The sequence below is a fragment of the Saccostrea echinata genome, unplaced genomic scaffold (genome assembly GCF_033153115.1).
Source record: "Saccostrea echinata isolate AGI-Se365-2 ecotype Australia unplaced genomic scaffold, CSIRO_AGI_Sech_v1 ptg000012l, whole genome shotgun sequence".
Lineage (NCBI taxonomy): Eukaryota > Metazoa > Mollusca > Bivalvia > Ostreida > Ostreidae > Saccostrea > Saccostrea echinata.
Window position 1 is genome coordinate 13,163,709 of NW_026889761.1, and position 22,821 is coordinate 13,186,529.

Sequence of the window (22,821 nt, forward strand, 5' to 3'; positions counted from 1 at the left end):
TATTTCCTATATCAATTGTTTTTCTCTTGATACAGCAGCTGACAGTTTGCCAAAGGGTTAGTAAACACATTAATGATCAAATCACCATCTATACTACCATTAGATCTATGGTTTTTCGTCATCACATTCTTTGGTGTGTAAAGAAAAAAACAACAGTAGTTAAGTTGAAGCCTGATTCTGCATCTACATATCTCTTAAAAGTACTTTATATATAGATGATTCATATAGATCTGAGAGCATTGCTATCCTGGAAGGGATGCAACTCTTCTCCAATTAGAGGAAACTTGTGATCACATGCAGGAAGAAAAAAAAAATAACATCAAAACTTTGCAGCCTTAAAATCAAAATGATAATAAGTCATTCACCTCTTTCAGATAAAAAAAAAGACCAAAAATTGGTAACACCTTGACCCAGTTTGTTAAATTTGGTCCTTCAAGTAATAAACTGAAATATTTATGAGAATTTAAGTAGAAATGAAGTGGTCTTGCTCTGTGAAATATGGAATGCCTGAGAACTCTCTTTGAAATAAGTATATAACACTTCAAGTCCTTTTCGGCAAGTGGTCAGATAGATAAAAGAAAATCTCAAATATGTGTCAACTTTTATGACACCATGGTCCCAAAATGTCAATGTTCGTTACTTGTATATTATTTCAAGGTGAAGTCCTCTGTGCACCCATGATAACCTATGTGATTTTTTAGTCTATAAAACAAGGATTGCAGTGAATTATTTCAACAGTTTCTGCCAAATCTCTCATTGTAAAACACCTAACCTAGCTGCCTCTTTATCACAGACAAACATAATTACATTATAGAAGCATCACTTGCAAAGCTATTGACCAAGAAATTCAATGAGTAACTTTGTGACACTGAATTAAGAAAAAAAAACATAAGTTGATACCAATTTAACAAGAACTATCCTAATGACTTCTACCTCCTGATGGGCAAAAAAGAAAATGCAGCTTATGGTTAAATAAGACACACGTGGGCCACAATGCTCACCTGAGTTACTATGGCCCTGCTGTTCTTCAGCAGATTTTTTTCTATATATTCTTATGTAAAACTGATCTACACTTGAAGCTTTCAAATAAGTTTCAACTTTTCTAGCTCAGTGGTTCTTGAGAAGAAGATTTTTGAAACATGCCACTATATTTTTCAATAATTCTTAATTATCTCCCTTTAAAAGAGAGTGTGGCCCTTCACTGAACAAACTTAAATCTCATTCACCCAAGGATGCTTTGTGGCAAGTCAGATGGACAGACTGACCCTGGACAAAAGGTGATCAGAAAAGCTCAATTGAACCTTCAGCTCCAGTAAACTAAAAAGTTTTAAAATGAATCTGCCATCTTGCTAAAAAATTATTCTGCAAATTCCATGGCCTGAATCTTGTGTAAAAGTAATTTACTTGTTGAGGGATGAATCACCTTTCCATTCAGGGTACAAAAAAATATGACCATTCAAAGACTTAGCATTAAAATACTGCAAACAAACTTTTTTCTACAGGGTCATAATTCCATGGAATCTCAATTTCAGTTCAATCCACAGATAGATAATTACTCCGATTTCTTAGATTGCCACTATATGCCTTACATGTACGTTAAGTATTCTTGGACAAAGAACAAAATACACTTAGTATATAATTTTGGCCTAGGAAAACTAAAAAAAATAAAGAATCAGCTAATCTGTCATTTCCCTTCGAAGTTATTTTGGGACAACCCCCGTACTTGAAACATGCATGGGAAATGGCGCCAAAACGTCACATATCAGAATTATAAATTCCAAAATTTACCCGGATTTCACTTTTTGATGAAAATCTATGAATTTGTGCACACATTTGTAAATATTTTAATATGTGCACAGGCAACGCGATGGATAATACTTGTATATGTCAAAGCTATTGCTATGACTAGCCGAAAAAAATCTATTTCGTCAATCGCGTTCTGTGTGCTCATAGTTTAATTCAAACATTTGGCATTTCCGGAACAAGTCCCATGGCCTACATATTTAATGGAAAATCGCTAAAATGTGTAACAATTTTATCTGCAATGTTGCCTTCTATCCCAAAGTACAAATGTAACAATAATTCAAATTTTTAAAATATATTTAATTAAATGAATGCAAATCATAATCATTATAATTCGGAATTTTTAATTTCGTTCGGCGGTTTCTGGAAAAAAAAGTTCGTAGCGTACCAGACGACAAGTTTGACAACTGATGAAATTTGACAGATTGTGAACATGAACTGTGTCTGTGATGTGTTTGGGTGACTAGGTGTGTGTAAAGTTGCCGATAGACCCAAAACGACTATTACTATGTGATTGTATTAGGTAAGGATTGATTGACAATTACTTGAAAACAAATATATCTACAAAACATGCATGCTAATCCGAGATTCCTCTGACTCAAACCCCTGCTTTTATGTTTTGACATGTGCGGGGGGTTTCATTAAAAAAAAAATATATATTTATATATATATTAATTATCATTGCAAAAATTTATCACTTAACTCTGGCAGTCAAAAGCTAAACGTGTGACACACTAGGTGCATACATATACATGTATGAGAAAAGTCGAGCAGTATAGTAGTCGATTTGTAAACGTCGATGTAATTATTTGAAAATATACCGTCAAATTACACAAGAGAATTTCTCAGAAATTAAATAACTGAATTGAACTTTATAAAAATAATTGTCCAACTTGATTCAAGCCTGTAAGATTTTTATGCCACGAGACCGAAGATTGATTGGGAGTTGGGGGGGGGGGGGGGGGGTCGTATTTGCTACTGTATGAAGAACTGTCAGTATGTCTCCTTCACGCAATAAATTCTGAACCAAGGAGAGTTTCTGTATTTGGCAATATTGTAGAAATATTTGTCTAGTGATGTATTTTTTTTTATTTGTGTTAAAATTTATTTGAAAAATTCTCATGGATATTAATTCCTGCAAAACTATCACAGCAAGGTAGGTACAAGCATATTTAAGGCATATGTGGCATGTTTCTGCTAGGTATAAGGGGAACTGCCCAACCACATATGCAGTAACCAGAGTAAGACTATCAACTTCTGACCAGAGCTTTGCATTTTGACAGTTACATGTATATGTAGTCATTTATTTTGTTAAAAGCCAACCTGCCACACTCGAGCATTTGTGTATATCAACCATTTCATGTTCAGTTTTAGTCCTTGTCAGCTTTCTCTGTACCTGTTTGTTTAATCTTGTTTAATCAGATGAATACAAGCCCCTGAACTGAAGCAATAGTAATGTTATTAACAGGTGTGGATCGGGGGGGGGGGGGGTCCACCCCAGTCAAAAAAAAATTCCAAACCCAAAATTTCTTGACAAGCAAAAAAAAAAACAAACAAACAAACAAAAACAAAAAAAACGTAAAATCCACTTCCCAAACGTGAAAAACGCCTCTTTCGTGGTGGTGATGGGGTCCACGTTTTCTAGGGGGGTCCAAAGTCATTTTTTATTTGCTTGAACAGTATATATTTTTAATAACTCTGCAAATTCCAGGGGGGGTCCGGACCCTTGACCCCCCCCCCATAGTACACCACAAGTACCAGTAAAACCAACATGTCTGCATTCTCCCAAGGTGTTTGCTCTTCCTCTCTCTCTCGATAGAAAATATAATTGTACCTTATATATAATTATATTTTAGAATGTTAAATTGCTATTGTACTAGGTAATTTGAGATAAAGTATTTTATTTTACCTGATCTAAAGAATTAAGTGAGCTTCTCTGATCGTTTAGCTTTCTGTGTTTGTCTGTATGTCTGTTTAGCCCTCTGTTAACTTTTCAAATATTTATCAGGCTCAACATTTTAGCCTTTTTTATATTAAAATGACTAGACTAATTTCATTCAAGTATTTTACATTTTAACTAAAAATGTAAATACTGATAAATGTTAACAAATATTTTGTAGCCTTAAAGGAAATTGTACATTTTTATTACAGAAATCATGATCCTGTGTTACCCTGAAGTGTTCGGAGGTTGGAGTTTATTTCCATGGTGATGATGATGCAATAGGAAACACAGGTATGACAAAAAATTTTTGATAACATCTTATTGTCTATTATATGCAGTCCTTGCAAGGTTTCATTTGGATGTTTAGATTGAATCCTTATTTCCTCATAATTAACCATTTATTGTCATATCAAATATTATAATTGAATTTCACTGAAAATTTTCTACATAAATTTCATTAACACATGTAAAGTTCAAATGTCATGTGACATTATCATACTTGTACAATAATGTAACTGCTTGTAATTAATGACCATTTTTTATGTATATATACTTCTCTTCTAGAATGCCTAAGTTTTACCCCTGCTTGCTGTGCTGTAAACGAACATCACAACAGGACAGATACAGGATAAAGAAGGAGCATGCAGACTTCATTAAGAGAAGACTTTGTATGGATGTTTCTGATGACAGCATGCTGTGCAGGAAGTGTCGTCACATGTGTGAAACAAAATCAACAAGGAATACTATTTGTGACAGCCCTGAGCCAAACAAAATGCCAAAAACATCATCAAAGCAGAGTGTGCAGAGTCCACCTTCAGTAATACTGTCCATTCCAAGTACCTCTAAGAGCCACGCCAACTGTGTCATCTGTAAAAAACCGGGGCCAAAGCTAGTGGTAGTTCCAGAAAATACTCGTTTAAATGTATTCATCCAAAAAGAAACATTTGTTCCACCTGGTTCTAGATGCTGTCCTAAGCATATTTCTGATGGAGAGTTCAACACTGAGGCATTACATCTGCTGAAACAAACCAGTTCTGTCTCAAATGTTAACAGGACCACCATTGTAGGAGTTTTAAGACAAACCGGGGAGGTAGCTATCCAGAATCAGAACAAGAGACTGAATTTTGATGATTCACATGGAATGGAAAGTGAAGATTACTACAATCTCACAGGAATTACAAAGGATCAGTTTGATGAATTGATGACGTATTTAGTGGAGACCGACTTAAGAGCATCCAAGAATAGAAGTACCAGAACATGTGTGGCGTTATTGTTGACAAAACTCAGATGTGGTTTGAGTAATCAACTACTTGGAACCTTATTTGGCATGAAAAAATGGCAGGTATGTACATGTTATGCTGAGTGAAACACTACATTTAAATTTTTTTTTTTTACATTATTACATGTAAAATTAAAAATGCATATATTGCATGTACATTAATTGAAACTGGGTTTTCTGTTTTCAGGTTCGACGTGCTGTTATATCTGCAAAAAATGCTTTGATGGGTGATTTTGTGTCAAAGCATTTGGGGTTTTCTCATATAACAAGGGAGGATGTCATTAATCACCATACTCGTCCCCTTGCCAAGGAACTCCTTTGCAGCATGACAGAAAATCCAGCCATTCTTGTTCTTGATGGAACATACGTATATCTCCAAAAAAGTGGGAACTTTTCTTTCTCAGGTCGTTCCTACAGCATTCATAAACACCGGCCTTTAGTCAAGCCTATGATCATTGTTTCAACTAGTGGATATATAATTTCTGTATTAGGTCCTTATCTGGCAGATTCCAAAAATTCTGATGCAAAGATATTAAATCACATGATCCAAACAAATGTAGAGGACATGAGGAAATGGGTCAGAGAAGATGATATATTTATCGTCGACAGGGGTTTCCGGGATGCAGAAGCTTTGCTAGATGACATGGGGATACATGTTGAAATGCCATCTTTCCTTACTTCTCATTCAAAGCAACACACCACAGAAGAAGCCAATGCAACCAGATTTGTGACCAAGGTACTTGAAAATAAAATACCAGCAATATAATTATTCATTTAATCTGTTGAAGGTCACATTTTTTGCAATTCTAAACTTAAAATGTTATCTATATATTTAAGTATACATTGTAATAATGAATTAGAAAATAAGGATGTAACAGACTTTTATATATATATATTTGGTTGATGAATTCATAGTATGTATTTGTGTTACAGCTCAGGTGGGTTGTTGAGTCAGTAAATGGCAGGCTAAAGACAGGGAATTACTTGAGCAGAACTATCCCAAATACTCAAATACCTCACATTGGAGATTATGTCCGCATAGTGAGTGCAATCTGCAACAAGTTTAGACCAGACTTGAGCACTGGAATGGAGGAGGAAGATGTTGCGATGGCTGCTAAAATGCGATTTCTTGCAAATGGCGTGAATGAGTTAAAGGATTATGTTGAGACGAGAGGTAAGCATCATCTTACATTTTAAATATGATTTGCCTTACAATTGATGTGGCAAGATTTTCAAATATGAATATAAAAAATCTTTGAAGAATAAATTGAACATCCATTTAAAAATAAAATTTACAGGTTTAGAGAAGCGGAACATGAAATGGAAGAGGATCAACTCCCATGATGTGGTCTTTCCTCGTTTGACAGAGGAGGAAATACGCCAGTTGACCTTTGGTGTTTACCAAATCAGATTGGCAAAGTCATACACACACGAGCATTTGATGGAAGGAAAGTATGAAATTTTCATCAGTAATGATTGTGCTGGTATCCTCTGTGCAAAGATTCAAAGTAGACACATTTCAGCTAAGAAATACTTACTTTGGATTAGATATGATGACGTCAGTATCAAATCCTGGTTTTGCAAATGTAAAGTTGGCGCAAGAGTTGTGGGCATGTGTGCTCACATTACCAGTGTGATTTGGTTCTTGGCTCTTGCTCGTCATGAGGGGAGTGATGTCTGTGGTGTGCGTGATTGGTGTAGTTTGGTTGAGGATGCTGCTGCACTCCCAATTGATGAATCAGAGAGTGAGGATGAAGAAAGATGTTTCATAACAGAAGAGGAGTGAAAGTGAATCTCAGACTCATCATTCAACATTGCATAATAAATCAAAACTTTTAAGAATTATTGTTAGTATCATACTCTCCATATGCAATTTCTAGTATTACGATATGAAGGATCAGCCTCTCTGTTCTGTTTATGATTTTTTATCTAAAAATGTATTATTCTGTTATTGAAAAGTTTTATTTAACCAGTGTTTAATTTGAATAATGTACAGTAACACAGTAACTCCAGATGATAATTACATGTACATATACCTGTTTTATAGGTGAATTTTCGTTAAATTTAGTTATACAAGATATTTTGTTTAGGCTTATGAATATCAACACCTGTGAAGATGAATATTCAGTTGTAATGTTCACCATGGATTGGGTAGTGTTATCACACTACATGTGTCTGGTAAAAATTCAGTGATTATAAAATACTGGAATATGTGTGATACTCTTGAGTACACTCCTCTGAATGCAAGTATATTGATAATGAATTATTGATTTATTTCTACAATTTTTCAAATTGCAATTTAAGATAATAAGCTAATCATTTTATGATAGAGTTACAATATTAAATGAATTACTGTATGCATATTGACCCATGGAGACCAAAAATGTGTAAAAAAAAAAAAAAAAAAAAAATGAATCACTAGAGACTTTTCCAGAGTCCCAATATTTTGGAATGAAATATTCTTGAGTTCTAGCTATAGAGAAACCTAATGCATGTGCATGTCAATGAATGATACAACAGATGTTTTCAAACACTTTATGAATTTTTTATGATTGTGTCTCATTGTCTGGTACAGAAGAAATAAAATATATTAGGGATTCCTTTATTTCCCTTTACCCCACTGTTTATATGCTTGTCTATTTTGTTCATGATTAGGACATATTTTATTTAACAATCAGATTTATTCATGATAGAATGATCCCTAGCTAAATGACTGGCTGAAGTTCAGCATTCTGAAAACTTGGTTAAATTCACCTGCACTAGACCCTCCTGGTGAATATAACATTTAATTTTTACATCGAACCAAAAATATATTGAAAACTTCCAAATTGGAACAATTGGTTATGTTATTTTTGCTGTCTTATAAGATCCTGGGACCCATTGTACAAAAGAACTTATGACCAAGACCAAATGTAATTTTGCAAATAACTTTCTTTTTTACCTAATTGAGTGCAGGTAATTTTTAATTTATATATAAAAGCATTAATTGTGCAAGATTTTACAATCATCCAAAGTTTTTGATCTTGATAAGTCTTAAGTTCTTTTGTAAAATGGGCCCCTGCATCTCTAACTGGGTTTGGTGAGGACTTCAGCAGACATAAACAGCCAATAAAGAAAGTTGCAAGGTTTTCAAACAAATATCATTAAATCATTGAGTGATATAATAAAAAAATCATTGACAGTTTTTCTACAAATTCAAAATGATGATTTGACAACTTTTGAAATAAATACAATATTTACCTCCCACTTTGGGCTCGGTAAATATTTAACACCTCGGGTAGTCCAAATGATTACATGTGTTTATTGTTTCAAAAATTGCAAATTTGTTTATTGTCTACTCGGGTATCAATTTCAAGAAAAGGTTTTGCATTACTTTATTCGATTGAATATTGGAGAAGAAAGCTTTCCTTGGTATTTAGGATGACAGCTTCATAATTATGCATGTCAACTTTCTTACGTTGTATCTCAAAAACTATCAATGTTACACGGATAATATTACTATATACAGAGAGCCCATGTCCTAGAGAGTATTAGGGTAAAAAATTTCCAACCTCTGAAAATAGGCCTTATATGACCCTAAGTGTACCTTGTTCTTTACTTGGAAAATTTATGACCGAGTACATAGCGTAAATTAATACCACGTAGAAAATAGTACTTCAACAGCATCATGGCCTAAATAAAATTTTAAAATTCTTCTGAGTTATATGACCTTGTACAAACAAATAAGACATAGAAACATGACAACTTCCTGGACACAAGCAACTTTTGTGCAAAGTATGACATACATGTATCCTAATGCTCCTCCAATACAAGTTTTCTCTTAGAATTTTACATTTCTGAGATTTCAAAATTTGACATTCTGTAGTTTGTGACCTTGACTTTGAGTAAATTACCTCTGTTCAAGGTCATTATAAATATTCTGTGATCATAATTAACCATGACAGTGATCTTGGAAAGTTATTTCATTATGAAAATATATTATGTACACAAGTTTTGCACTTATGTGCAGGCTTGTTACATACCCTCTGGTGAAACAACTTTTTGCTTAGTATAATCTTCTCAAGTTTTCTCAACTTCTAATTTATGACCAAGCAAAAACTGAATTTTTCTAAACCATGTGACCTTGACCTTACTCTGAATGGTGTTGGTAAGGGTTGGAAGGATTAGTCAAAAATATATTTCAGAGAATTATAATTGCACAAACTGAATGTAAATTGTGTAGAACTGAGTGGCAGAGAACCAGCCCCTCTTCAATAAATGCAGAATTTATCTACATTTCTCCATCAATGTGCAGCATAAAGAATGCAAGTTTCTTGCATAACACTGCAAAAATCATGGTCTTTTGTCATGATAAAGAGCACTTATTATTATTGGAAATAAGGTTAAAAAAAATCTACACCACATCTGTAACAGATAGGATGCTTTGTCTGTAATAATCATGTAACACTAAGAAAAATTATTTAATGGAATGTAAATAAGATTAAGTTCCTACATAGAAAGACTTAAAAGAATACAGACATACTGCACACATCACCCCATTACACCTGAGTTGATGCCTCTTGCATCAAAAGCCTGGGCTATGTAGAGATACAAGATTTTTCATGCAGACAATACCCTGAATATTACTTTAAGGCATTTTCAAAGAAAAAAAGCCAGCTGGGCTGGGATTCATAAAACTTCTTAGTATATTCTTAAGTTTAAAAATTCACTTAAGTTATATTTTATACTTAAGTCCCCTAAGTATTACTTAAATTTGGTAGAAATACTTAAGTGTAATTCATAAACATATTTAGTGCTTAAGTATTGACTTAAAGTGAAGTGTCCTCAGGTGGTGTCTTAAGTAGATAAGAAATACTTAAGTTTTCTTTATCAAAATAAAAATAATGTTTTACAGAAGACATTTTAATCTTTCAGTAAGAAACCATGGCTGGGATTCATAAAACTTCTTAGTATAATCTTAAGTTTAAAAAATCACTTAAGTTTTATATTTTATACTTAAGTCCCCTAAGTATTACTTAAATTTGGTAGAAATACTTAAGTGTAATTCATAAACATATTTAGAGCTTAAGTATTGACTTAAAGTTAAGTGTCCTCAGGAGGTGTCTTAAGTAGATAAGAAATACTTAAGTTTTCTTTATCAAAATAAAAATAATGCTTTACAGAAGACATTTTACTCTTTCAGTAAGAAACCATGCTATTACATCCAACTAGAAACTTCTTTTGACTTTGAGATGTTTATCAACTGGTAAGACGCAGTATTGTGCAATGTTGATGACAAAGTTGTATCAGTTGTGATGTAATACACATGAAACTAAATACCTCCATCACAAAAGAGTGCGCTTTTTGTTCGGGAAATTGTATGCGTTGCTAGGGTGACCTAACTTAAGTGCTATAATTTTCTCAGAATTAAACTTAGCTAGGAATTGCACTTAGAATTTATATGAATATGACTTAAGAATTTTTTCTTAGCTAAGAATTTATTTTATACTTAAGTGTGAAACTTAGCACCAATCTTAAGTATGTTTATGAATCCCAGCCCATGCTATTACATCCAGCTAGAAACTTGTTTCGACTTTGAGATGTTTATCAGCTGGTAAGATGCAGTATTGCGCACTGTTGATGACAAAGCTGTACCAGTTGTCATGTAATACTCATGGTACTAAATACCTCCATCACAAAAGAGTGCGCTTTTTGTTCAGGAAATTGTATGCGTTGCTAGGGTGACTTAACTTAAGTGCTCTAATTTTCTCAGAATTAAACTTAGCTAAGAATTGCACTTAGAATTTATATGAATATGACTTAAGAATTTTTTCTTAGCTAAGAATTTATTTTATACTTAAGTGTGAAACTTAGCACAAATCTTAAGTATGTTTATGAATCCCAGCCAAGAGCTATAAAAATAATCTTTCCAAGAAAACAAAATATTGCAAATTGATTGACACTGAAACTATCACATTTGGACAATAAGTGAAAGAATTCATTTCTTGAAGGGAATTAAATCCTTGGGTTTGTCCCCCATTTAGACATTAAATTGATATTCATCTACACTGCAAAACTCATCATCATAAATTAAATGGGCTTACAGAAGAGCCCCAGGGTACAGGAACAACTCCACCAGTCATGAAAATGTATTTTTAAAAAAATCTGGGAAGAAAACGTTAATCAACACAAGTAACAAGTGGTGGAGGGTGCAGAAAAGTGGGTCCTTATCCAGACACCTTGGTGGTGCAATCTGTAACTAGATGACAGATCCACTTTTATCTAGTACTCAAATCTGTACAACTGTCTCTGTCTCTGGCTTTCTATATCATATTAAAGGTACAAACCAACCCTATCCAAGGAGGATTATCAGAGAGAAAGACAGAAATGAAGCCAAGAAGAGAATCAGATATGGGTTAGACATTTTACCGTGGGTTGTTTCTCTGCCTCTATTCTGGCGACAAGTCCATCCTTGGATTCTATGGAACAAGCCTGCATCATTTCCTCCATGGCTGTATACTGAGGTATACCTGACACACCTGTTGTCTACCTGGGGATTTAAACAGAACACTGTCCCAATGCTCTCTCACTCTGATCCTGATAATCCAATATCCTTGTGTATTTATTTTGAAAGTTAACTGCTTTATAAGAGGTACAATCTCAATACAAGAATGTTTATAGCTCAATGTATAACTACAAGGAGATTGTCATTTAAAAATGACTCCAAGTATAATACTGTTATGTTAAAGGTGTAAGCCAAACACACAAGTGAAATTCCCTAGATCCAGTGGAACACCTTAGGTACTGTGGGACCTGTATCCTTATTGATTTATAGCTGTATGAATGGCAATTGTTGTATAATTTAATATCCTTTGACAGCCAGCTGACTCTTTATGTTGTATGATAGCTGATAAACACAACCTAGAACCTATAAATAAAAGAATTCCCTTGTGATTCTCAAAGTAAACATTCCTCCCCTAAATAGCCGGCCAATTCCTGGTCAGTTCTGATCCTGCATGTACATGTATTTATCTCCTACGAAAAGTCTTCCAATGTTATGCCTTCAACCCAAATCCTGGTCCAAGTAAACAGACTTTAAAAAGGGAATGTCCAGTCCATAATAAAAAGTGTCAAACCCTCAAGGCCTGGCAATGACAATGTTCGAGAAGCTAGCTATAATTAGCTGATCAGACCATCCCAGTTTTTTTTTTTTTTTTTCATATATAACCAGACACCAGAGGGAGACTAGGAATTACCAGATATGACTCATGAGATAACACAGGCAGATGGCAATTCAGGTAGAATTTTGTTTTTGTTACACCTGGAATTTGACAAAAAGTAGGCTGTGCGTTTCATTATGTAAAAAGGTGTCAGAGTTCCTGTTCGACCCATAGCCAGGGGTCACGAAAGAACAATTTACAACTGTGACAGTTCCGTGATGACTTAATTATTTACATTATTGCAATCATTGGCCCTGATTACTTGCCATTAGTGCTTGGGTTAAGAAGTCAAGATCCAAAACTTTGGTCTTTGTTTATTTTTAAACATTCTTTTCAAATATATAATCTGAATGACTGGAATATAAAATCCTCTTATTATGGTTAAATGTTTCTACAATAAGAAATATAATCTTTAAATTTCTATTAATATCTACAGATCCATGGAATTACCTGTGATATTGTTTAATATGGACATATATTTAAAAAAAATACCTGATTAAATATGCATTAATATTTCAAACTTTATGCAATCACTGAGGAATCATCAACGTAAAGAGTATAGAATAGAATATTTATTCAACCAATTTGGGCTCACAGTGGAGCATAAAGATGAACAAGTATACACACCAGATCTTATCTTTTATAATAATCTTTCAAAATATAAACATATGCATTTCTCATTGAAAACACTTTTACATAAGAATTAATAATGGCCGGAATGTTTTCAGTATGTTAACTCTTTAATTTGTATTAATATATTCCTCATGCAGCTTTATGTCAATAATTGTACATGCTTCACTGAATGACAGACATGTTTAGAAATTCAAATTAAACAGCCTTTAAGTTTGATGTCAAAGTGACAGTGAACTTCAATACATGCTAAAGTAAATAACTTTTGGTTCCTACACAAAATCAAAATCTCACGGAAATGTGTAACTTTGGATCTTTTAAATCTCAAGTGCATTACCTTTAATAAATACTGATAAACCTAATATATATACAAATCTTATTACCACTCTCGCTAATACATACATTGTATATAAACTATAACTGCCAAAATAACTGATACCCACAGATTCTCAAAAGTAGGTTTGGAGTGACAATTTTTTAGGACAAATTTTTAATGTTTCAATCCTTGTTTCAGAGGAATATAATACAACATCTGCTGTGTGAGTGAGTGAAGGTGGGTGGCTTTGACGTAATAAGATGGGACACACACATGATTGTGATTGAGAAGGATCTCATTCTGTCAGTAGTATGATAGCATCTAATTTGTAGTGTTGTAAAAAGTCTGCGATTGATATGCATTATAAGCTGACAAGGGGAGGGAGATAACTCCTGTCACAGCACCAGAGACATACATATCTTACGCACCATCAGCAAAAATGAGACTTCAGGCTTGTAGTTTATTTGTGCCCTGACTTACTCAAAACCACATCTATTGATGACCAAAATGTTTTAAAGTCCTTCACAGCAATTAAACAAAGTCCAGTTGTAACCATGGGTATCTGATTACCATACAAGATATAACCTTTTTGTATCTGGTTATGACATGATCCAAAGTGGCACTTTGCCCTCCTCATGTAATATCATTATTATATATATTAAACAGAATTTGCTATAGCAATTTAAATTAAAACAGATATAGATTTCACCCATAACAGTTAATACTAGTATATGCCATATAATTACTGAATTAAGCAAGTTTTGATAAAGAGAAACCTTCATACTATATTCTGTAAAATGTAAGTTTCTGTTAAATTGAGTTAAAGGAAAATATTTTGTTTCAAAATATAAAATGTGTGTGACACTACATAGCCTTTAATAAGATTTATTTCTATAGAATTTCTACTGTTTTTGCAACATCATAAATCAATTATCATGGTACATATATGTATGAGGACATGTCATGCTTATATCAAGGAATTCTATTACATGTACAACAAAGTAGTCTCGTATGTTATACCACATGCTAATATGAAAATAATTATTTATTTTTTTCATTTTTCTATACATTCATTTCATTTGATTACATGTTGACCTTATATTTTATAGATAAAAGTAGTTAGCTTGTAACTATAGATACCATGTTACAAATGATATTCACATGTTTGGAATGACATTTTAATATGTATGATTAAAGTAATCATATTGTTTGAAGGCTCTAATCTGGCTCAATTAAAGGCCATATACTATGTACGAGACCAAAATTAAAATTGAATACAGACGTTGAACTTCCCTATCTTAAATACCATTGATATTTCAAAGTGAGACAGAAGTCCCAATCACTTCTTCATGTATCTTAGCCTATATACTGTTAATCACCTTTTATTTGCAAGAACTTTATTTTCGCGTAATTACGCAAGACAGTGTGCTCGCGAAAATTTCATTCTCGTGTATAATACTAATCCTTATGATTATATAGTGCAATAACCATAATTCGTGAAAATTTTGTCTCACTAATAAAGAGACATTGACTATCTCGCAAATGTAAGGTATCGCGAAATTTAATGATCTCGAGCTACAGTATCTCAAATTCTTGAATACCTCAAAATTTTTTCTTGGTTCAAATACAAACACATGAAGAAATTTCTCTGTCTCATTTTCAAAATTATTTCAAAAGGTATACTACATGTACACAGAAATTATAACTGTTACGAAGTCTGTTCTCAGTTTATGGTCTTGGCGTGTTGTATCTAAGGAAAGAAAAGATAACTCTTACCTCATCACAGGAAGGACATCGGGGGCGGATCTGCTCAGCGTAATGTCTCTCACAAAACAGTTTCTTTGTGTGACAGCAGTAGACGAGGTCCACCAGTAATTCCTCACACTTGGAGCATACAAAACAGGCAGGGTGCCAGCAAAGCTCTGCCCCCAGTTTAGGGGCGAACACTGCCAGGTCTGTTGGCTCGATCTCACCCTTACATTGGTCACATGTCTGAAATAAAGGAGGGTCTAATTTTTTTTTTTTAGAAACATTACATAATTTTTTTTAAAATTGATTAATAAATCAATTATGATAAAATTATCCATATCTTTTATATTTAATTACTAATACTAGTAGTACTGATTTACATGTATATTTAGAAAGAGAAAGGAAATTTTTGAAAAAGTTCTAATTTTAAAGAAAATTAAAAAGTTTCCTTATCACAGATATTAATTAATGGAATACATTGGTTAACTCCAGACCTTTATGAAAATACAGCATTTAAATACAGTATAAAATACATTAATCAAAACATTTCTAATCTAGACACAACTGATTCCTTAGAAATTTGCCAAATTAGACAACTTTCTTTATTAGACAATATTTTATACAATAGTATTTACTGAATGGAGTCGCGTTTTCTCTAGTGTCGTGATGTAAGGAGTAGATCCTTACGTTGTGGGTTCGAATCCTTTATGAGACATGGAGGCCGGTCCTTTGGATAAGACCATATAAACCGAGGTCCCTTGTCCCGTGTCAGGGCTGCTCAATGGCCCTGAGTGCCGAGTAGAGGTCAAAATTTGCAGCCCTCCACCACCAAGTGGTGGCGTCTCCATATGAGTGAAAAATTCTCCAGAGGGACGTTAAACAACAAACACAAACTGAATGGACTAATTAGAAATTTCTTCATTATAGGCAATATTTCAGATTACTGTATTAGAAAAGGTGTACTTTACACGGTTTTAGTAAATTTCATTTTCAATAATGAAATGTTCAAATCCATAACTGAGTGAGTTTAGAAAAGGAGGAAAAAGATAAAACTGTAAACTGTTCAAATATTGACATCAGTTTTTGAACAAAGTGGAAGGTTTTCAGGTAGTCTGAAAGAGTTATCTTTCTTTCTCAAGTTCAAGGGAACTGTTTAACCTATATCCAGTCAATAATCAATGCAGAACTATTCCTAGAAGCCTGACTGGTCTGTGAAGGTTCCTATCATCCATCTCCTTACAGTAATTACTATTGACAAATTTAGCCATAATGGCAAATTATTACAACAATGATAAGACCCCTAATCCAATAACATTCATTATTGTGCACCCACTGACAAATCAATTTTACATCACTCTACATGCCTTGCTCTAGAAATTCAGGACAAATATTGCTCTGTGAACTGTTTTTATGCTATTGAAGTCATGTATGTTTGATCATAATTTTTTTTTAATTTCTAAATTAGACACAGGGGAAAAGTCATTAATTTAGTTAATCTAATTAAAGTAAAAATACTTTTTCAGAACTAATGGTAAATCAGTTTTGCTTTTAGTTTTTTAAATGGTGACCAAAAACAATTCAGTCAACTTATCTCATGTAAAAATCACAGTGGTCATATTGGAAATCCAATTTGCTTCAGTGACCTACTTTATCTGAAAATCCCAATTCAGCCAATTAGTCTCTTTAATGACTTACTTATTTGTCAAACTTGCCCAAAGAACTATATTCAGTAAAGACATATATTAATTCCTGTTCCCATAATTAACAAAATATTTAATAAAGTTGAAAAATAAATAATTGAATTTTTTTTTCTCTGTGACATTAAAAACTACTAAGATTTTACCGATATCTTTTAAAAGGACTTGTTAAAGTTTGTTCAATTTTCATTTCAGTATTTACCAAGTACAAACTTGCTCAGGTTCTGTCTTCACACATTTCATTCATTATATCAAAAGATCAAGTCTGAGTAGACCTGCGCTTGATACTTTCCAATCAATATTGGTATAAAATACACTTTTTTTTCAAAATCATTGAAATATTGAATTTGAATAATATTCTTGACGTCATATCTAACTAATGATGAAATAGTTTATGAAAATATTTATTGCCTTGAAGTCTGCAAATATCTCCCTGGTTTAGAAAATAATTTAAAAATTTCTTCATCAAAGTTAAATTTTTGGGGCATATATTGGCCAGTACAGAATATAGTCCTTTTCACTTACAGACAGACTGACGGCTTCCTGTACGATTCCTATATCCATCGCAATGTTGTCCCTTAGCTCCCTGAAGATATTATACTCCTTCTTTTCTATGCTGGAGCTGAGCATTTTACAGTACTCCATGGAGAGATCTTGTTTGGGGAGCTGCCTGATGATCTGGATGTCACGGTACCTCTCCCCGGGGTGACCCAGGAGGGGGATTTTATGGTTTGGGAGTTGTTCCATGTACTCCTCAATCTGAAACATTGACAACATTCTAAATATCTGAAACATTGACAACATTCTAAATATCTGAAACACTGAAAACAATCTGAAACATTGACAACATTCAAACAATCTGAAACATTGACAACAACCTACCAATCTGAAACACTGACAACATTCTATCAATCTGAAACATTGACAAAATTCTAATCTATCTGAAACATTAACAACTTATATCAATCTAAGATGGAGACACATTACATCAATTTGAAATGGGGACAACATTCCATCAATCTGAGATGGGGACAACATTTTATCAATCTGAAAAATGGGCACTTATAATATCCAATCTAAGATGAAGAAACATGATATCAATGAGATGAGCAATACATGATATCAATATGACATGAGAACACATTATATCAATCTGAGATGGGGACACATGAAATCAATCTGAGATGGAGCATGATAACAATCTGAGATGGAAAATTTTGACATAGGGACAAGATATTAATCTGAGAGTGGACACAACATGATAGATCAATCTGAGATGGGGACACAACATGATAGATCAATCTGAGATGGGGACAACATGATAGATCAATCTGAGATGGGGACACAACATGATAGATCAATCTGAGATGGGGACAACATGATAGATCAATCTGAGAGTGGACACAACATGATAGATCAATCTGAGATGGGGACAACATGATAGATCAATCTGAGAGTGGACACAACATGATAGATCAATCTGAGAGTGGACACAACATGATAGATCAATCTGAGATGGGGACAACATGATATCAATCTAAGATGGAAAAAAAAATTCTATACATTTGAGATTGGGACAACATTCTTTCAATCTGAGATGGGGACATCATTCTATCAATCTGAGATGAAAACACATAAACATTAATCTAAGATGGGGACACAATATCAATCTGAGATGGGGACACGTATACATCAATCTAAGATGGGTATAAAATCTGAGATGGGCACAAAATATCAATCTGAAATGAGGACACATGATAGACTACGGATAAATAAGTTGATGTTACAGGAATTTGAACAACCTCATTTAAAGTCAGCAATTTTTTTTAAATTCTATGGTCATTATAATGACCTTGTTGGCAAATACAACCTATCATTGGGTCATACTTTAGCTGATTTGTTTCATACCAATTGTTAGGCCTTTGTTTTTAAACTAAATTTGGCTATGGAATATTCTGTCTACCTGATAAATACATGGGGCTCACGGAGTGTGTGAGTGGTCAACAGTAGTTGCTTACTCCTCCTAGGCACTTAATTCCACCTCTGAAATTTCTGGGGATCCATATTTTATGCCCTATTCAGAGATTTGTACTGATTTTAGATTTTTTTTAGATTGATCACTATTCATTATCTTCACCTTGTATTCATATTAATCTGAATATATTAATATATTAATCTGACTTGGGACATTTTAACAAACTAAAATACTGAAAGCATATCAATTTCAGTCTTGGACATTATATCAAACCTAATTACACTGAAAACATTTTAAAAATGAAATGGAGACATGATATAACAGCACCAACACTTTCTGAGTCTGACTACAGTGACAGCATTAATGTACTGTTATTTTTTACAAGTGAATGTTCAATATCAAGATGCATTCTTGTAGTGAACTCTTCTTTTGATTATTTGACAAAATCAAATCTAAAATAAACTTAACTTAAAAGAGCAATTGTGAGGGGTTTTTTTTGGAATAGATGCAACAGTGGTAGAGAAATATGTTTGAGGGAGTAGATTTGGCTTTGAAGTAGATATGGGGCTTGAAAATAGAAATAAACACATTGATTCTTTTCTCTCACAAGAAGATATTGTACATTTCCTGAACAAAGAATTCAAGTCTTTATAGACACTTAAAATTTATCAAATTTTACTGGGCACTTGTCCCTGAAAGTACCAGACCAACAGAATTTTTTAAAGAACCAGATAATCTTGCTCAAGTTGTGACTCTGAACACATAACAATTAACAAATATAATGAACATGTAAACTTTGAGCCTTTGGAGGACAAATGTACTTTAGCAGTGCCATATATAATTACCATTCATTTACACACTTTTATGATTCTTTCTCCATTAACAAATAAGGAGCTAAAGTTCTCACCTGCAGCACTTATATCAGCCACAACATATCAATATAAAAGAAATTTAAGGTAGAGGTCACCTAAAGAATCATTTATTGAATATCAAGGAGAACTTTTTAAAAAAAATGTGGATTTTGGATTTTTATTTTTTATCTTTTTTTTGGGGGGGGGGGGGGGGGTAATTTGATTTACTCTACCGACTGTTTGCAAAAATTAAATGTTAAAAAAAAAGATACACAAACAATATATCAAAGAGGTCTGGATTAGTGCTCCTTGTTAATTAATTTTGTACCATCTACTTTAAAAATGTCAATATATGCATATCATAAATGCTGACTTGCTAAAAATTAAAGAACAAATCAAAAGTCTCCTATCTTTTTATACCACACGCATAATAAGATCCTTACGAGATAAAAAAAACAATTGGAATTACTTCATTTCTACAAGACTAATAACGTATTGCGTAATCCTACCGTTTCTCTTCATTATCTGAATGATCAGATACAGTGTAAACATATCTAATTATCGTACGTTTCTTTTTTAAGCCACAGGTTAAACAAAATAAAAAGATACATGTATCAGCGAAATTCTTTTACAGAATACGAACTATAGAAATTGTTAGGGATATGAATAAACATTCCACGCCCTTAGTATAATTACAGAATTTTTAACACTTGAGAATACAGTATTGCACAAAGGAAATCCGATGTTTTACAAAGGGGAAGAAAAACTAATACAAACATGTTATAATAAGTGGTTGTATACAAAAAAATCTAAAGGGCATGTGCAAGCAAGTTTTGAACCTCTCCAAAAAATTCTCATAACCCACTTCATTAAGTCGTTGGAGGGACTTTCAGTCACTCAACATCACATGGGTATCTTTATCTCATATTCTTCAAGGAATGCTATAAAGCCAGATTCAATCTCTCCCCACCATTACCTCTAACCAAATTTCTACGGTAATGATGAGCAACTTGCATCTCAATATTCATCACAGATTCATTACATTCCAGTAGCGAACAAATCGCTTTATTGACAAGAGTAAAAAACACATCTTAATATAGTTGCAGGTTTATGATGTGTTGGCAAAACTCACATCTTTTTGATGTTTATCGCTCAGTGTGATACTAAGAGTCTATTAAATTGCAACTTAGTCTTGTACAATAAAGATGAACATCTTGGTCATTGTAACTAGTTCTTGTATAAATGAAAATTAACAAAGGCACTTGTTTCTGTATAAAAGTTTACCCCCATAGTATAATAATAACACTATAGGGGTAAAGTTTAATTACAGAAACAAGTGCCTGTGAAAATGAAGTCTGGTTATACATGTAGTAACAATAAAAGAAATTTTTGGAACCATATATTTTATAAGGATTTGTTTAAATGCTCAATAAATCATGACTCTTCCTGAAAAATTTTGAAAATAATTTTTAGAATAAAAAAATTTAATTATTTAGAAAAAAAATGCTGTTGCAAGTAATTTTCCTTCAACCTTAGTAGACCAAAGTAATTTTCCTTCAACCTTAGAATACCAATTAGTTACAAATGTGTTGACATGCAAGTAGAACACTTTTATTAATTAAATGTGAATTTCTGGGAAGGCTTAATTTCTTGGTTGTTGCAGAAAACACCGCATGCATTTAATTAAACCATGGAGATTTTACCTGATTTTTCCAGCATTAATACAAACTTTGATGCATAATATACCAAAGACATCACTATTCAACAGTTTGATATGATACATTATATACAGAGGTGCCTTCACTTATGCTTATTAATAACTGTTCTTTTTTTAAACTTTTTAAACAGTCAATTAAAAGACAATTATATGGCTTCAGTGTCAAAAATCTCTTGACCATTAACAAAGGAGCATCCTTATGCGAAATTGAAGCTTTATATGCTGGTGTACCACCACCTATTCCACTGAAAGGCAATTTATTTTTCCTAAGTTCTGGATGGGTGTAAATCATTCAGATATTTTCATTGTAAAAGAAGTACAAATGAATGAAGGCTGAATTTTAGAGCCCTTAAGGGCATATGCAACGTACCTTACCTACTGATAATTTTTCAAGATATTCTTAATTTAAGATTATAGTGTCATCCAATGTTCGTAGACAAAAAATCAGCATGCATTACCAGCAGTTTTGAAAAGATATCAATTGATGAAATTTTTTTGTATAATTCAAAGAAAAATATACAGAAATTACTAAACATATATTCTAGATGTTTTGTTTATCCAAACTTGTTTTAGAAGAAGTGTACAACAGCATCTATAGACATTAAAATGTAGCACACAGTTCCTTTAAGTATTGGAACTCTTCAACTCCAGGGAAAAAGAATATAAAGTTCAAACTACGTTGTATATGTCCTTAAACTCATATCTCATTGTTTAGAACTTCATAGTGCTTAAGGAATAAGGATGCTACATGCATTAATGCATTTTTGTTAAAAATGTGTAATTAACAGTCTGTAAAAAGGAGCAAGCCTTTATGTTGTATGATATTCTCATCCTCTGTTGGTCCGAGTAATACCAAACATTCAATGCGAAGCTGTTTTTAAGGGAGGGTTTTTGTCATCTACCCTCTTGTTAAGATTAGATGAATGACAGATAGGCCATCACAACTGTCTACTTATAAAGACTGCTTAGCAAGTACATGTGTCCCTTTCTGTGTAATCTGAAAGTCATCAATACAGACAACTATAGGTGAGTAAACTGTATAGACCCTGGTGTACATGTTGCTGTCATATTTGAGATACCCATAGAAAGATTGACAAAAGTGACCACTGTGTGTCCACTTCCATTCATATCTGTAAGTGCGTGACCTTTACCTGTTCTGAGGACAAGCCTGGGGGGATCCAGGTATACCCCTCCCTGAGGGTGCGGTCCTTGCTGACCTGAGCTGTGGGGTCATTGTCTCGTTTCCATCCCAGTCTGTCACGGATGTTGACAAAGTTTTCGTTGTAGATGTCATGTAGTTCCCTTGGACATTTGCACACATTGCATGTATTCCTATAAAAGCACAAATACACAATGTTGTTCACTTGTTTTAAAGTTAAGCATGTAATGCATTTAAATCATTATCTATAACTGTCCATATCTACATAATTATGAACTCCATTTAAGTTTAATCTATAGTTAATCATTTATTACCCACTTCTACAATTTCAAAAAGGAAATATTTGAAATAAATAATAAGGACTTTACATACTATATTGTACCTGCATTTTAGCTGCTAGCTGATACTTTGAAGAACAAGATGTGTTTGTGAAACACTGATGACCCGTATGGCAACTTATAGTGAGGTTAAACTTTCTCAAATGCAAAATAAATATGTTGGTAC

At 33.1% G+C, this 22,821-nt stretch overlaps 2 protein-coding genes across 6 annotated transcripts in view; one reads left to right on the forward strand and one right to left on the reverse strand.

Moving 5' to 3' along the window:
- Positions 1–22,821, reverse strand: part of LOC133185386 (four and a half LIM domains protein 2-like) — a 49,745-nt gene that overhangs the window by 15,028 nt on the left and 11,896 nt on the right. For all 5 annotated transcript variants that reach the window (XM_061320551.1, XM_061320550.1, XM_061320555.1 and 2 more), the window contains exons 3-5: positions 22,310–22,490; positions 17,141–17,374; positions 14,946–15,161 (exon numbers count right to left, since the gene is read on the reverse strand). In XM_061320551.1, the coding sequence (XP_061176535.1) occupies positions 14,946–15,161; positions 17,141–17,374; positions 22,310–22,490 (631 nt within the window). The remainder of the gene's footprint in view (positions 1–14,945; positions 15,162–17,140; positions 17,375–22,309; positions 22,491–22,821) is intronic.
- On the forward strand, positions 3,955–6,810 carry LOC133185615 (uncharacterized). The gene is made up of 5 exons (XM_061320928.1): positions 3,955–4,036; positions 4,310–5,087; positions 5,212–5,760; positions 5,958–6,198; positions 6,323–6,810. Exons 2-5 carry the CDS (start codon positions 4,311–4,313, stop codon positions 6,808–6,810), a joined length of 2,055 nt encoding a protein of 684 aa, XP_061176912.1. The 5' UTR covers positions 3,955–4,036; position 4,310.